The following is a 14640-nucleotide window of genomic DNA, read 5'->3' as shown; positions in this document are numbered from 1 at the left end:
CAATTGATTGCTTAAAATTGTTTATGTGCAAAATGAAGTGATATATTGTGTCACATTCATTTAGCCATGGTATATCAATATATATTAGCGCAGCAATTTTTATTTGATTTTTTTGTTTTAGAGAATTAGTGAGTACTCCTGACAGAACTACTCACCATCTTCTTTTTAGGTGTGTAACCACTAACTCACCACGTTGCTTGCTGTTACTAGTTTACATTCATAATTACAAAATGCATTTTTTTTTATCAGAGCCTGAATATTTGTAATTTTTTTTCTTGTTTGGAAAATAGTATAGGTGCCATTAATAATGTAACTCCCTAGCATGTTATTTTATATTAGCCTATTAAGTACATCCACCATAAACTGCCCTATTGTGGTTAAATAGATTAAATAAACTATGATGTTTGCAGTTTTCTCAAGAAAAAATATTGGCTTCAAACCTACTTGCCTACTCTCCTGGAATGGCCGGGAGGCTCCCGAAAATCGGATGGCCCTCCCTGCCCCCCGGAAGAACCGCCAAGTCTCCTGATTTTGCATGTACCCCTGCACGGCCGCCCACATAGTGAGTAAAAGTGGGCAGTCCAGGCAGTCGATGATGCGATTTTTGCTGAATAACGTCATCATAGCCACGCCCCCTGCAGTGTAATGCCGTTAATCTTAGCATTACAGAGCAGAGGCGTGCCACATAGACACGATTGTGGTCACCACGCCCACTTCTGCCTCCACCCCGCCCCCTTGGCTCGTCATACCTCTGCTCCGCCACCCTGCTGAGCCAACCTGGCTGGAAAGAGCAGCCAGGATGTTGTTGGCATCCATGCTTCAATATGCTAATGAGGAGATGAAACAGATCTACTGTAGCTGCTCTATAGAGACATAACTAGTGGAATGGTGCCAAACACTGGAGCTTTGGGAACATCATAGAACAGTTTACAAGTCCAGCTGTCAGAGCACCCTAACGATGCATGTTTTCCAGGTCTCCCTCAGAGAATCACAAGTAATTAGTGCTATCTGTGAATCTTTTAAAACATGTCAGTCAGTAATGAGTGCACCTGTACTCCAGCAAGGAGATATGGAAAACACGTACTACTAGGGGTCCCTGAAGACTTGATTTGGCAAATGCTGGACTAGAAAGTGTTAAAGTTCAAATTTGTAATCTGGAAAAATACCCCAAGGACACAGCAGTGTTATTTTATGTTGGGCTGAGGAGATTGTCTCTAACGTTCAAATGAAATGTAATATCGCTTTTTTTTACTTGTAGTTTTTGTGCTTAAGCATTTTCTCGTTGGATTCTTTTTATTATTTATTTATTATTTATTTATTGTGACTTGCAGCTTTTGGACACAAAGTCAACGGACAGAAAGCAGACATTGTTGCACTATATATCCAACGTAGTCAGAGAAAAGTATCAGCAGGTTTCCCTGTTCTACAATGAGATCCATTATGTGGAGAAAGCCGCTGCAGGTACAGTGCCCATCATCCCAGGTGTCTGTGTAGGAGAACGCTGTACTAATAATGCAACAACAGCCTAACAGTTATATCCTATGTGATGTGATTGTTCTTATACTGGTTGTTTAAAAAATGAGATTGTCGTGTGTGTGCTGTATGAGAAAATGTATGTAGTCATTGTATAGTAAGGCATGGCTAGACTTTGGGGGACATTTACTAAGCAGTGATAAGAGCAGAGAAGTGAGCCAGTGGAGAAGTGACCATGGCAACCAATCAGCACTGAAGTAACATCTATAATTTGCATACTGTAAAATTATACAGAGCTGCTGATTGGTTGATGGGGCAACATCTCCACTGGCTCACTTCTCAGCTCTTATCACTGCTTAGTAAATGTCCCCCTAAATCTTTGACAGGGCCAGATTAAGGGGGTTATTCAGAGATGAACACAGATGGGTGCATCTCTGCACATGCTGGGGGCCGCCCAGCACAGGACAAGGTCGCCCAGCATGTGTGAGGCCGCCTCGCAGAGTCGTCTGCAATTAGATTGCAGCCGCATCAGATCTAAGGTTGACCCCTGGCGCACGGTCAGCGGGCATTTTTTTTTTTGTAGTGGCTGCGTGTGACATCACGCAGCTGCCCCGAAGGTGGCCTAGCCCCACCCCAATTTTCCCAGCACCGCCAACTCAGTGCCATAACCCCGTAATGCAACGCCGTAAACCGGCCCCCGTAACGCCATCGCCTGTCAATCACATTGCAGTCACATCCATCGGGGATTCGACCGCAATGTGTATGGCCGTGTATGCACTGCGGGTCGCTATTGTGATGGGGTCTGAATAACCCCCTAAGACCCTACAGGGCCCTAGGTAACACACTAGTTTAGTCCCCATTTACACCCGTGTTTGTCAACAAAAGAAATCAAAAGGTTAATATGGGTTTGGGTCTTAGAGGGAAGGGGGTTACTGATTGGCCTGGCTTGTCTTGGGGGTACAGGCTAGCCGTGGAGTAGAAGGAATGTCCTCTATGGATGGCAATTGATGTATCGAAACCAGTGATTGTTTATGGCTAATGGTGAATACTTTTGCCATAGATAGTACAGAACCACCCAATGGTTGTGGCTTTTTTTTCTACAAGGTGACGGGACATGGAGCATAGCTCTGTCCTGCAACACTACCAGGTTCTGATTGGCCCACGGGCCAGTAAATGAAAGAACAGGGATGAACATCAGTTGGTGAAACCATCGATGGTCACCCATTGCATACTTTACAACCATCAATAGCCACTTGCCATTACATCATCATTGGTAACCATCGAAGGTAAACAGACAATGGCCATCCTTATTGCCCCCACCCAACACCACGGAACTTCAGAAATGATGGGAGGGGCAATAGAATAACTTCACATTGATTTTCTGCATCCCTTTGATGAAATACTTATATGCATAGTATTCACAGTGAATCTTTATCTCAGTGAGCGTGGCCATGTCACAGTGTATGGTCATGTGCCCTCTAGCACCCGGGCCCACAATATGTCTTCGAGGATATGGTTAGTGTAATCTGTCCCTGTATCTGTACCAGAATGTCTTGGAGACTCCCAAATTTAGAGAGCTCTCCCAGAATCCTGAGAGAGTAGACCAGCCTCCTGGATCTGGCCACTACCCCATAAAAGTGGCATTATGAGTCACATTTACACCACCTGCCTGGGTAGAAAGACATCAGATTATTAGGTAATCAGTGCCCTTCAGTGTCCACTGGGCCCTAGTTGGGATCTGAGTCCAGCTATGGTGTTTGGTACCTGCTGTATGCTGTTAATACTCATTGTACCTGTGTAGTTTGATTGCCTGTAGTTTTCTTGGGCAGTTTAAAGTTTAATATTTCCAATATATAAGCACAGTGTTTAACACTTTGTGTGATCAGGAGATAATGTATTGTGCCAGCTTGTTTCTTGCGGCAGTACAGTGTTGTTCCTAAAGTCCGAAATCATCAAAGTAGGTGCAAAGATCAGCAGCACTTTAGTAACAATCCTACACCACCTCTATGGGGGTAATACATGATCTACGACCATTTACTCTGACATGCGGGGGGACGCCAAGCACAGGGCTAGTCTGCCCCACATGTCAGGCCCTATACCCTCCGCACAGGTGGAAAAGCATCACACGGCGGCAGTGCTTTTGCACCTGGCGATTAGCTCCCTGCCAGCGCAACTTCTGCGTGATGGCAGGCTGCTACCCACCGCTTCCCAGGTCGCTGTGCCCCACCCTCCCAACAGTCCGGACACCCATGCATTGCAACGCAGTTCTAACGCCGTTGGCACACCCCCGCCCGCCCGCAACCGCCTCTGCCTGTCAATAAGGCAGAGGCGATCGCAGCCCTGAGATGCTGTTAGCATCTCACTAGATTCCCAGGTTGCGTGTGCACACCCCACATAGGGATTCAGACTGGCAGTCTGAATTAAGGTGGTCATTCCGAGTTGATCGCTAGCTGAAAATGTTCGCTGCGCAGCGATGATGCAAAAAAAGGCACTTCTGCGCATGCGTATGCGGCGCAATGCGCACGCGCGACGTACTTTCACAACAGCCTAAGTAGTTTCACACAGGCTCTAGCGAAGCTTTTCTGTCGCACTGCTGGTCGCAGAGTGATTGACAGGAAGTGGGCGTTTCTGGGTGTCAACTGACCGTTTTCAGGGAGTGTTCGAAAACACGCAGGCATGCCAGGAAAAACGCAGGCGTGGCTGGGTGAACGCAGGGCGTGTTTGTGACGTCAAATCTGGAACTGAATAGTCTGAAGTGATCGCAAGCGCTGAGTAGGTCTGAAGCTACTCTGAAACTGCACAAAATTATTTCGTAGCCGCTTTGCGATCCTTTCGTTCGCACTTCTGCTAAGCTAAGATACACTCCCAGTAAGAGGCGGCATAGCGTTTGCAAAAACAGCTAGCGAGCGAACAGCTCGGAATGACCACTTAAGCCCTATGTCTCAGTGAAGTTTTTTTTCAAAGAATGTGTTAATGTTTATTTGTGTAACAAGAGCTCCCTCACATGGTCCTGATCAGGTAGTGCAGGCATGAGATAACAGTATTTACTGTCTTTTGTTGTTTGTTCTCAAACATGATGATATGCTGTGTTCCAGTCTCTCTTGAAAATGTCCTTCTGGATGTAAAAGAGCTTCAAAGAGGTATGGATCTGACAAAAAGAGAATACACGATGCACGACCACAATGTCATGCTCAAAGAGTTTATGCAAAATAATGAAGGAAGGCTCAAGAAATTGCAGGATGATGCCAAAATCTCGCAGGTGACTGTGCGCTGATGTGATAATACGTGTATTCCTAATTATTTGTTTATTGCTAGAGGCAAAATTATATTTTATGTGTAAGGATGACTTAACTGTGCTGCAATGGAAAATATTATAATTTAAATGTAAATTAGAAGCAAGATCATGTTCCTGCAATAGTATAGCATATATTTCCTATGACAGTCACTGGGTGCCCACACTGTCCATAGCGCTGAATACATTTATGTCTTTTTTATTTTTTTTACTCCTGTGTTTATTTTTACAATGGACTTCTCTTTATTATCTATATATTAATAGCAGAAGGATGACTGTTATGCGTAACATATTTCTATGGTGCGGTTGTCTGAGCAGGGCACATCATATACCAAATTAACGGTCTGTCTACCATATACAATGCATCACCATTGTGCTCTGGAAAATGTGACAGTTTGTGAACTCTCCCTATGCACCTGCTGGGGGACTTGGAACCTGTGACAGTCATTTGCAGCCACCCACTTACAGGGAATTTTTGAAATTCGACTCCTAAGGGGATGAAAGGGGGTAAATGTTCCACCCAGTAAAATGTGTGCGGTTCAAACCGGGCTAGCATCTGCTAGCAGCAATATGCTTAGTTGTTTTTTAATACATTCATACGTACAGTATAAACGGGCCTCTAACACTACGTACCCATCATGACTACAAAAAAGAAATCCTAATTTGACATTTTAAACAGATCATTTTATATTTTCTGACAATGACACCAGCAGAACAGGAAATGTGCGCAGAACTTGCAATGTGATACTTGTTTTTCAAACAAATTTTATGTTTCTATTGCTGTCCTGTCTGTCCATTTCTAAACACCCCGAGATTATAGTGACTATTTATGTATTTTTTTTCTAAACTGTAATAATTTCTTGTTGATTTGCAGGACGCCTTTGATGAAGTAGTGAAATACTTTGGCGAAAATCCTAAAACCACTCCCCCTTCAGTATTCTTCCCTGTATTTGTCAGATTTGTCAAAGCCTACAAGGTTAGAGACTTTTCCTATGTCATACAGTATGTGTATAAGTAAAATCAATGAATTTCTGATTACGGCTCACCTTTAATGAAACAGGGACCTGATTCCGATTTGGGTGTTGTTAGCATCGCTGGTGCTTCCTTGCATGCATCAGCCAGCTAACATACTCAAGAAAATGAGATAGGTAACCCAGATGCGCTGTCAAAGCTGCCAGTAATGGGATTGTCAGTCCCACTAAATAAAAGAATATGCAAGTAAAAAGGAACTGGCGCTATGTTGTGTCTCCAATAATCAGGAATGGATGGATGGATAAATAAAAAATAACAATTTATTCAACATACAACAATATAAATTGATTATAAAAAATGACCTTACTAGGTCACTGTTTTAAAACCATAGATATGGTAATGAGAAGCAAAAGTTTATATATAACTGCCCAAATAGTAGTTCCACAGTTGGATCCTGGACAAATGGCATATAGGGGGTCATTCCGAGTTGATCGCTCGCTGACGATTTTTGCAGCACAGCGAAAAAATTGCATTTCTGCGCATGCGTATGCCCCGCAGTGCGCACGTGTGACATACGAGTACAAAGCTCTTTGTGGTTGTGCTCAGGTTCTAGCAAAGTTTTCCTTCGCACTGACGGCCGCAAGAAGATTGACAGGAAGGGGGCGTTACTGGGTGTCAACTGACCGTTTTCAGGGAGTGTTTGCAAAAATGCAGGCGTGTCTGAAAAAACGCAGGCGTGGCTGGGCGTTCGCTGGGCGGGTGTATGACGTCAAATCCGAACACGATTAGGCTGGAGTGATCGCAAGCGCTGAGTAGGTTCAGAGCTACTCTGAAGCTGTGCAAACTGTTTTTGCAGAGCTCGGCTGCACATGCGTTCGCACTTCTGCTAAGCTAAATACACTCCCCAGTGGGCGGCAGCATATGTTTGCACGGCTGCTAAAACTAGCTAGCGAGCGATCAACTCAGAATGACCCCCATACTCCCAATAGGGCATCAAATAATTCAGCTGGTATTAACCGTGGTGATGATTATCCAAGCACACTTTGAATCCTTAGCAAGCAAGCTGTCTGTGTGTCATCCACTGGGCTTTCCAAATAGTGCTGGAAGCAATGTGGTCCCAATTAGCAATTTAGAAGTCAAGGAAGTTCTTTAAAAGTCCATATCTGGATCCATAGATGCAGGTGAAGATATACAGCGGCAGTTTCTCGTTCTTAACGCGTTTCCCTAGGAACAGTCACCTAGCTTCATCAGAAGTAGTTCTCAATGTCCAAACTGGCTCTATTTAAACCCCCTTAACGAGCTGATGATTGTCAGATGTTTGTATAATAATTATCCATCCATAATAAAACAATAAAAAACACTTTTGGTTTGTATATAATTAATCTATATTGATACAAAGGCAATCCTACGTAGATAATTTTAAAATCAGCACATTATTCAATCAAATATAGTCAGACCATTTGTGGGGTCAAAAGTTATTCATGGCCACATAACCGGAGTGGTGATCACCCACCTGCATGATTATGATTGTGCCCCAAGTATCCTCCTACAATATCGACCCAAGAAGCAGAAATTTGAAATAAACGGAGATAAAAACACCTCTTTTGTATGTAAATATAACAGTTGTGCCTGGCAAGTTAAAAACATAGTAACTAGAAACTATAAGATCCTAAGATCCATTTGTCCGGGATCCAACTGTGGAACTACTATTTGGGCAGTTATATATAAACTTTTGCTTCTCAGTACCATATCTATGGTTTTAAAACAGTGACCTAGTAGGGTCATTTTTTATAATCAATTTATATTGTAGTATGTTGAATAAATTGTTATTTTTTATTTATCCATCCATTCTTGATTATTGGAGACACAACATAGCGCCAGTTCCTTTTTACATGCATATGCTAACATACTCACCTCTAGTCTCCAAACCTTTAAACTTTCCCTGAAAACTCACTTCTTCAGACTAGCCTATCAAATCCCAGACCCACCCACATAACCTTCAGTGCTTCCCTATCTAATTACATGATCTCTGTACAGTACACATAACATCACATATATTGTCTTTATTTACTCTCACACCCTCCTGACCCTTTGCCAACATTGCGGGGTGATCATATCATACAACCCATTAAGAACCTAGCAATCTGGTGGACCATTATGCAATAGATAGCATCAATACTTGTGTATCAATGCCTATATCCCTATAGATTGTAAGCTTGCGAGCAGGGCCTTCCTACCTCTATGTCTGTCTGTTTTTACCCAGTTTTGTTCTAATTGTAAAGCGCAACGGAATATGCTGCGCTATATAAGAAACTGTTAATAAATAAATAAATATATAAATAATAAACATACAGTATGCAAATGCAGCAGGAGGCGTGTGGTGTATATAGATGCGTCCTGCATGCAGCAGCAATGCTAACATACAATATGCTAATGCAGCAGGAGGCGTGTGGTGTATATAGATGTGTCCTGCATGCAGCAGCAATGCTAACATACAATATGCTAATGCAGCAGGAGGCGTGTGGTGTATATAGATGTGTCCTGCATGCAGCAGCAATGCTAACATACAATATGCTAATGCAGCAGGAGGCGGCGTGTGGTGTATATAGATGTGTCCTTGCATGTGTGATCAGTGCTGCATCTGAGTTTGAAGCATTGGACCACTGTGCAAGACCACCGGCTAGCTGAGTAACCTTCAAGTTTTGCTAGCCGTGCGCCGGCGCATGTCGGGCACGTCGGTGCCCAGCAATCGCCTCTGAGGCAGAAGCGGTCACTGGGCGGGAGGGGGCTGGACGGCGGCGTTGAGCCGCCGTTTAGGGAGCGCGACCCGGCCAACGCAGGTGTGGCTGGACCGTTGATGGGTGGGCCGCGGCGGCTGCGTGATGTCTCACACAGCCGCTGCGGCCAGCGGCAGCGACAAACAACTCCCGGCCAGCCGCAGGAGCTGCGCTGGCCGGGAGTTACTCCAGGAATACAGAAGCATCGCTGCTGTGCGATGCTTTTGTATTTGTGCAGGGGGGCCGGACTGGCATGCGGAGCGGACTGGCCCGGTGCTGGGCATCCCCCCGCTTATCAGGTAAAATGATCGTATCTACGATCAACACGGAATGACCTCCTTAGTCTGCCCACAGCCAAAGCTTTAATTGTATTTACAAGACTTGTACATCCCAATTGTTATATTTCATGTAATCAGTCTGGGGTCACTATATGGGTGGTAGTCATGTGACCGCCGGTCGGCTGACCGACAGTCACATGACCTCCTCCGTGAGCCCGACGGCTCACTATCCCGATGGTCGGCATGCCGACCAACAGGGACTATTTCCACTCGTGGGTGTCCACGACACCCATAGAGTGGGAATAGAACCCGTGGCGACCGCAGGTCGCCACCGAGCCTGCAGCGTGGCGAGCGCAGCGAGCCCGCAAGGGGCTTGCTGCACTCGCCCCTCCCCGCCGGGATCCCGGCGTCGGTATGCTGCCGGGATCCCGGCGTCGGTAAGGTGACCGGCGGTCAGGAGACCGCTGGTCACCCGTACTACACCCCACTATATAGCCTTAAAGCAATGCGTTTCCTGGGCATAATGGCAGGGGGTTAACCAGAGAATGTGTCATAGACTCGTGGCATTGAAATCCCTCTTTGGCCAGATTTCGTATATATTGAAGGCATATTAGCACATTTGTATGCGTGTTTTTGGTCATAGGCCAAACTTTCCTGATGTATATATATAGACATTGGTGTAATTGTGTTTCTTGCTTCTCAGCTGGCTGATGAAGAGAATGAGCTCAGGAAGAAACAGGAGCTGGCTCTCATGGAGAAACTTCTAGAACAAGAAGCAATGATGGGCCAGGAAGACCAAAAGGTTCTGTCACCTCGTCTGACTTCTATAGTGGATGCTGGATGTGTCTAGTGTTTACCTATCAGGCAGGGAGGTGGGGTTTTTAAAGGGGCTTTAAGCCCAGAGGTGTTATTTGGGGTATACACCTGACTAACAGTGCCACTGAACGACGGACCCAGTGGCCTTGCCAACGATTTTGGTAAGCATACACACTGGCCACTCGGCCGCACATTATGTCTGGCCAGACATCGCAACTTGCAGACATCCAAATATCCTCCCTCCCCAGTTGTGACGTCAGTGTTGCTGGGTCCAGTGGCCAGCATACGGGTTGGTCAATTTGCTTGTGTGCACATATAAGCAGATGTCAAAGACTATGTTTCAGAGATTTCGCATCTGCCTTGCAGCATGACAAAAGCGATATATCTGTGAAAAACGTCATGCACAGATAGATTGTGTATACACACGAGCAGACGCACTACATTATATATTGCCTAGTACACACCCTGCATTGGTTGCCAAAATTGTTGCATAATCTTATTATAATATTCACAGAAAAGTATATACCTAATATATTCAAGCGCAAACTGAATACAACTTCATGACGCCAAATGATCTCCTATTTAGCCCACAGCTTCTACACAGTATCTCTGAACATATTAAACAACAATATAAGTAGTAATAACTCTTACTTAGAAGCGCAATCAATTAATACATTTTAATAAAAATACATAAAAAAACATACATTAGTACATAGCATATAAAATCAAGGTGAAACTTCCAAGTTCCAAAGCATAATGCTTTGGAACTTTGAAGTTTAACCTTGATCTTATATACTATTTACTGATTTATGTTTTTTATGTATTTGTATTAATTGATTGTGCTTCTAAGTAAGAGTTTTTACTACTTATGGTATTATAAGATTAACTACTAAATGTTCTATTTTGAGAATAGAAGTGATGTGTACAGTATCTTACAGCTGGCTTCCACTCACCAGAGGTGACAGCACGGCAAAGCCCAAATTGAATTGATCTGTAAATCCACATATGAGAATGTGTCCCTGGGTCTTTCATTCTTACACTGCTAGTTTGGCTGGTCACATTCCAACTTTAATATCAGAAATTATTTAGGGATGACCCACACATATTATAGTGGGGCATCAAGGGTGAAGTTTTGGATGTAGGAGTGAGTGGAGGTGACCAGGCTAGAGACGAGGCGGCAGTCAGTGGATGAGTGGAGAGGGCAGGAAGGAGTGTGGACAAAAATGTTTTCAGTGATGTAGGATGGGGAGGATAAGTTAATATGTGAGGATGAGGAGTTAGAGCTAGAACCATTGAGTCAATAAAGCAGGATACAGAGGCAGGAACGGATCTAGACTTTTCTTTAGGGGGGGCGATTTACTGTTTAATCTTGACTCCTCCCTCTACAGTCCCAACTCCTCCCATCTGCAATCCTAACTCCTCCTCCTCTCAATTCTGACTGAACTTTTTGAGTGAGACTGAGATAGTGCTTTGTGATTGTTCTATGTACATGTGACTGTGCTATGGGGTAATTGTATTTATTAGCCCTAGTACCCACACACCAGCAAGTGAGGGGCAAATGCTCTGTAACCCTTGCTTTCCTGGCTCCTCTATGCTGCTGTGGTATAAGCTGCAGCACATCGTTCTGCCTCAGGCTCTCCCCGAAGAGCTCTCTTCTGCTCAAAAGTGGGCGTGGCTATGACTGTGTTAGGGGGGGGGGGGGCGGTCGCCCCCTTCGCCCCCCCCCTAGATCCGGCCCTGTACAGAGGAAGGATGCCAGCGTGAGAGGCGAGAAGGAAAATTATTTTAATAGCAGTTTTCAGGATAGATGAAGTGGGAAAGGTGTTTGTAAGGGACATCAGATTGGAGGTGGTTACAGTAGTCCAAGCGACAGAAAAGGAGTGCATGGACAAGAATTTTGGAGGCATCAGTTTCGTCCAAGGGCCTTCATCTATAAATATTTTGGAAGTGGCAGCTGCAAGATTGAGACCCTTTGAGAGTGAAGGAGAGGGAGGAATGAGGAGTAAATGTTGACAAGCAGGCAGTGGACTTGGGGGACATGGGACATGAGAGTGGAAGGAAAGGGCGAGGCAGGGCGTTTGGGGAGCAGTGAGTTCAGAGGTAGGGCCAGGAAAAAAGAGGTTACATAGATAAGGTCACAAAGACAGGACATAGGGGGTAATTCAGAGTTGATCGCAGCAGCAAATTTGTTAGCAGTTGTGCAAAACCATGTGCACTGCAGGGGGGGTGGGGGTAGATATAACATGTGCAGAGAGAGTAAGATTTGGGTGGTGTGTGTTCAATCTGCAATCTAAATTGCAGTGTAATAAAGCAGGCAGTATTTACCCTGCACAGAAACAAAATAACCCACCCAAGTCTAACTCTCTCTGCAAAAACCTGATTGAAGTGAGTAAAGGTGGGAGTGGGAGGAGAGGAATTTTGTGGGGCAGAGACAGATGATCCTTTCCGATATGAATTGGAAATGGAGGTAGTTAACATGAGAGCATGATTTCCACAAGTACTGTGTAGCAGTGCTGGAGCACTTTTGGAGGTAGTCAGTAATTTTGGTATGGCAGAGTTGGGGTGCAGTGTCTCAGAAGTTCAGGGTAACAGGCAGGGCAGCGGAATCAGGAGCAGAGGAGAGGAAGGAATTATAAAGGGAGACAGATGTCCAGGGCAGGAAAAGGTAAAGAGCCACATTTATTATCACTATTTTTACAAAAATATGTGAAAAAGGGTGTTTTCACACCCTTTTCTAGTATCACTTCAATGTATTAAAGGGCATTTGGAGCAGTTTTCATGAATCCCCCCCCCAAAAAAACAAAACTGCTCTAAACCCTTTAATTGTCATTTTTTTTAGTAACCCACATCGCATTTCCCATACTTATAATGGAAAATGCGATGTGGCCAAATATACAAAATCACAGGGCAGCACTGCGATCTGTAGCCTATTCCCAGTTTTCTCTGCCCCCTGGCAGAAAAAGCTGAGCGGGGACCGGCCTCCGGTGATCAGCCCTGTGTGTCCGATGGACACACAAGCTGATCAATGTTTAAAACACACAAAAAAAGGAAAAAACCCCCCCAAATCATACTTGCCCGTCTAGGGAGCCCGTGATTGGTGCTCCTGTGCGGGATTCCGGGCACCAGGTCCACCATGTGCTGCATTGTGACCGCCGGTCCAGTAAAGTGATGCTGCAAAGCGGCAGCGCACTTTACAGCACCGTGGGTCACCGCAACACACAGGATCTGGTACTCGGCAGCCCTGCAGGAGCAGCATGGACCAGCTCCCTGTAGTGGTAAGTACAGTATATTGACCTATGGGGGAAGGCGCGCGGGGTGGTGGTGGTGTGTGTGTGGAACTGGCAGTAGCGCCAATGTTGGCGGTGGCCACGCATGCGTGGCAGGACATCAGGGTTTTTTTCCTGAAAAATACCCCGAAGATGCTGCGGAGTGTCATCGCAGGGATAATTGATACATCCCTGCGATGTAATCAATTATCACAGTGCGATTATGGGCGATTTTAGCACCTCACAGCCGCATCCTTGGATGCGGATGGTGATAAATAGGCCTCAAAGCTAGAAGAGAGTCAGATAAGGACATGGTCAAGAGCTTCAAGATTGCACTTAGTGAGAGTAACCTTGGGAGAGGGAGACGGGAAGGGAGAGGCATAAGAGGAGCAAATGATGGTCAGAAAGAGGGAGGTGAGAGTTGGATTACTCAAATCTGTTGCAGTGGTGGGAGAAGACTAGATCGATATTATGGAGTGGGAGGAGGAGTCTTTTGTGTGAAATCAATGGAGGAGGTGAAGGAGAGATGTTTGGAGACAGTACTCTTCACAGGATTGTCAAGCGCATCAATAACCTAGCGACCCATTTTTCAACAATAAGACAATAACAACAATAAGTGTCGATTTATGGGAATTAATATTCACATAAAAGATAATTACTATATATATTTTGTCAGTGTTATGATGAAACCTGAATAAGAATGTTACACTATTTTTAGGATTACATCCCTTTTAAATTTGTCATCCATAGAACTGATAATCTGTGATCAATTCCTGCAGAATTAGCTCTATAATAACGCATTGCTGTTTCTTTCATTACAGTCTCCGCATAAATCTAAACGCCAGCAGCAAGAGTTAATTGCAGAATTAAGGAGGAGGCAAGTTAAAGATAACAGACATGTTTATGAGGGGAAGGATGGAGCCATTGAAGATATCATCACAGGTAAGAGAGCTGGCATAATACAAAGATGCTGACCTGCTATCTTCATTGACTTGTGAACTCATTAGCAGCTGTCAGGGTACAATAGAATAATGTTGCTGCATCAACCTGGGGATGCTCACTCTATCTACAGCCACTCCCCATAGGCTCTTGACTTGGGTGTGGATCATCAGATCGACAGTGTCTAGGTTGACAGTGTTTAGGTCGACCACTATAGGTCGACAGTCACTAGGTTGACATGTGCTAGGTCGACATGTCAAAAGGTCGACATGTTTTTTTTTTTTTTGTCGTTTTCTTCGTAGAGTGACCTTGAACCCCATTTAGTGCACCGTGTCCCCTCGCATGGCACGCTTCGCTCGCCAGGCTTCGGGCAAGGTTACCGTTCCAATAGTAGTCCACGTGGATCGCGAAGTATGAAAAAGTAAAAAAAAAATGTGAAAAACTCATGTCGACCTTTTGACCTGTCGACCTAGTACATGTTGACAGGATCCCCTTGACTTATCAGGTGAAGCTATATTAAGTAGATACAGTATAACTTGCCCACTAACAGTGTAGTAAGTATTAGGGTGTTTCAAACATGGGGCAGATGTATTAAACCTGGAGAAGGGATAAAGCAGTGATAAGTGGAAGGTGAGAACGCACCAGCCAATCAGCTCCTAACTGTCATTTTTCAAACCCGTAATGATTGGCTGGTGCATTATCACCTTCCACTTATCTCTGCTTTATCACTTCTCCAGGCTTAATACATCTGCCCCATCGACATCTAAGTGACAGTGTAATACATATTACTGTTTCAAACATAGTCACAATGAAGTATTACTGTTTCA

The 14640-nt window shown here is 44.6% G+C and overlaps 1 protein-coding gene across 8 annotated transcripts in view; it reads left to right on the top strand.

The window, feature by feature from the left end:
• Positions 1-14640, top strand: part of FMNL2 (formin like 2) — a 446274-nt gene that overhangs the window by 416875 nt on the left and 14759 nt on the right. For all 8 annotated transcript variants that reach the window (XM_063933532.1, XM_063933537.1, XM_063933536.1 and 5 more), the window contains 5 exons: positions 1332-1461; positions 4569-4732; positions 5640-5741; positions 9496-9594; positions 13696-13816. In XM_063933532.1, the coding sequence (XP_063789602.1) occupies positions 1332-1461; positions 4569-4732; positions 5640-5741; positions 9496-9594; positions 13696-13816 (616 nt within the window). The remainder of the gene's footprint in view (positions 1-1331; positions 1462-4568; positions 4733-5639; positions 5742-9495; positions 9595-13695; positions 13817-14640) is intronic.

This window comes from Pseudophryne corroboree, chromosome 7, assembly GCF_028390025.1.
Source record: "Pseudophryne corroboree isolate aPseCor3 chromosome 7, aPseCor3.hap2, whole genome shotgun sequence".
NCBI lineage: Eukaryota > Metazoa > Chordata > Amphibia > Anura > Myobatrachidae > Pseudophryne > Pseudophryne corroboree.
Note: the sequence above shows the minus strand (reverse complement) of the source record. Positions and strands in the feature narration are given on the sequence as shown.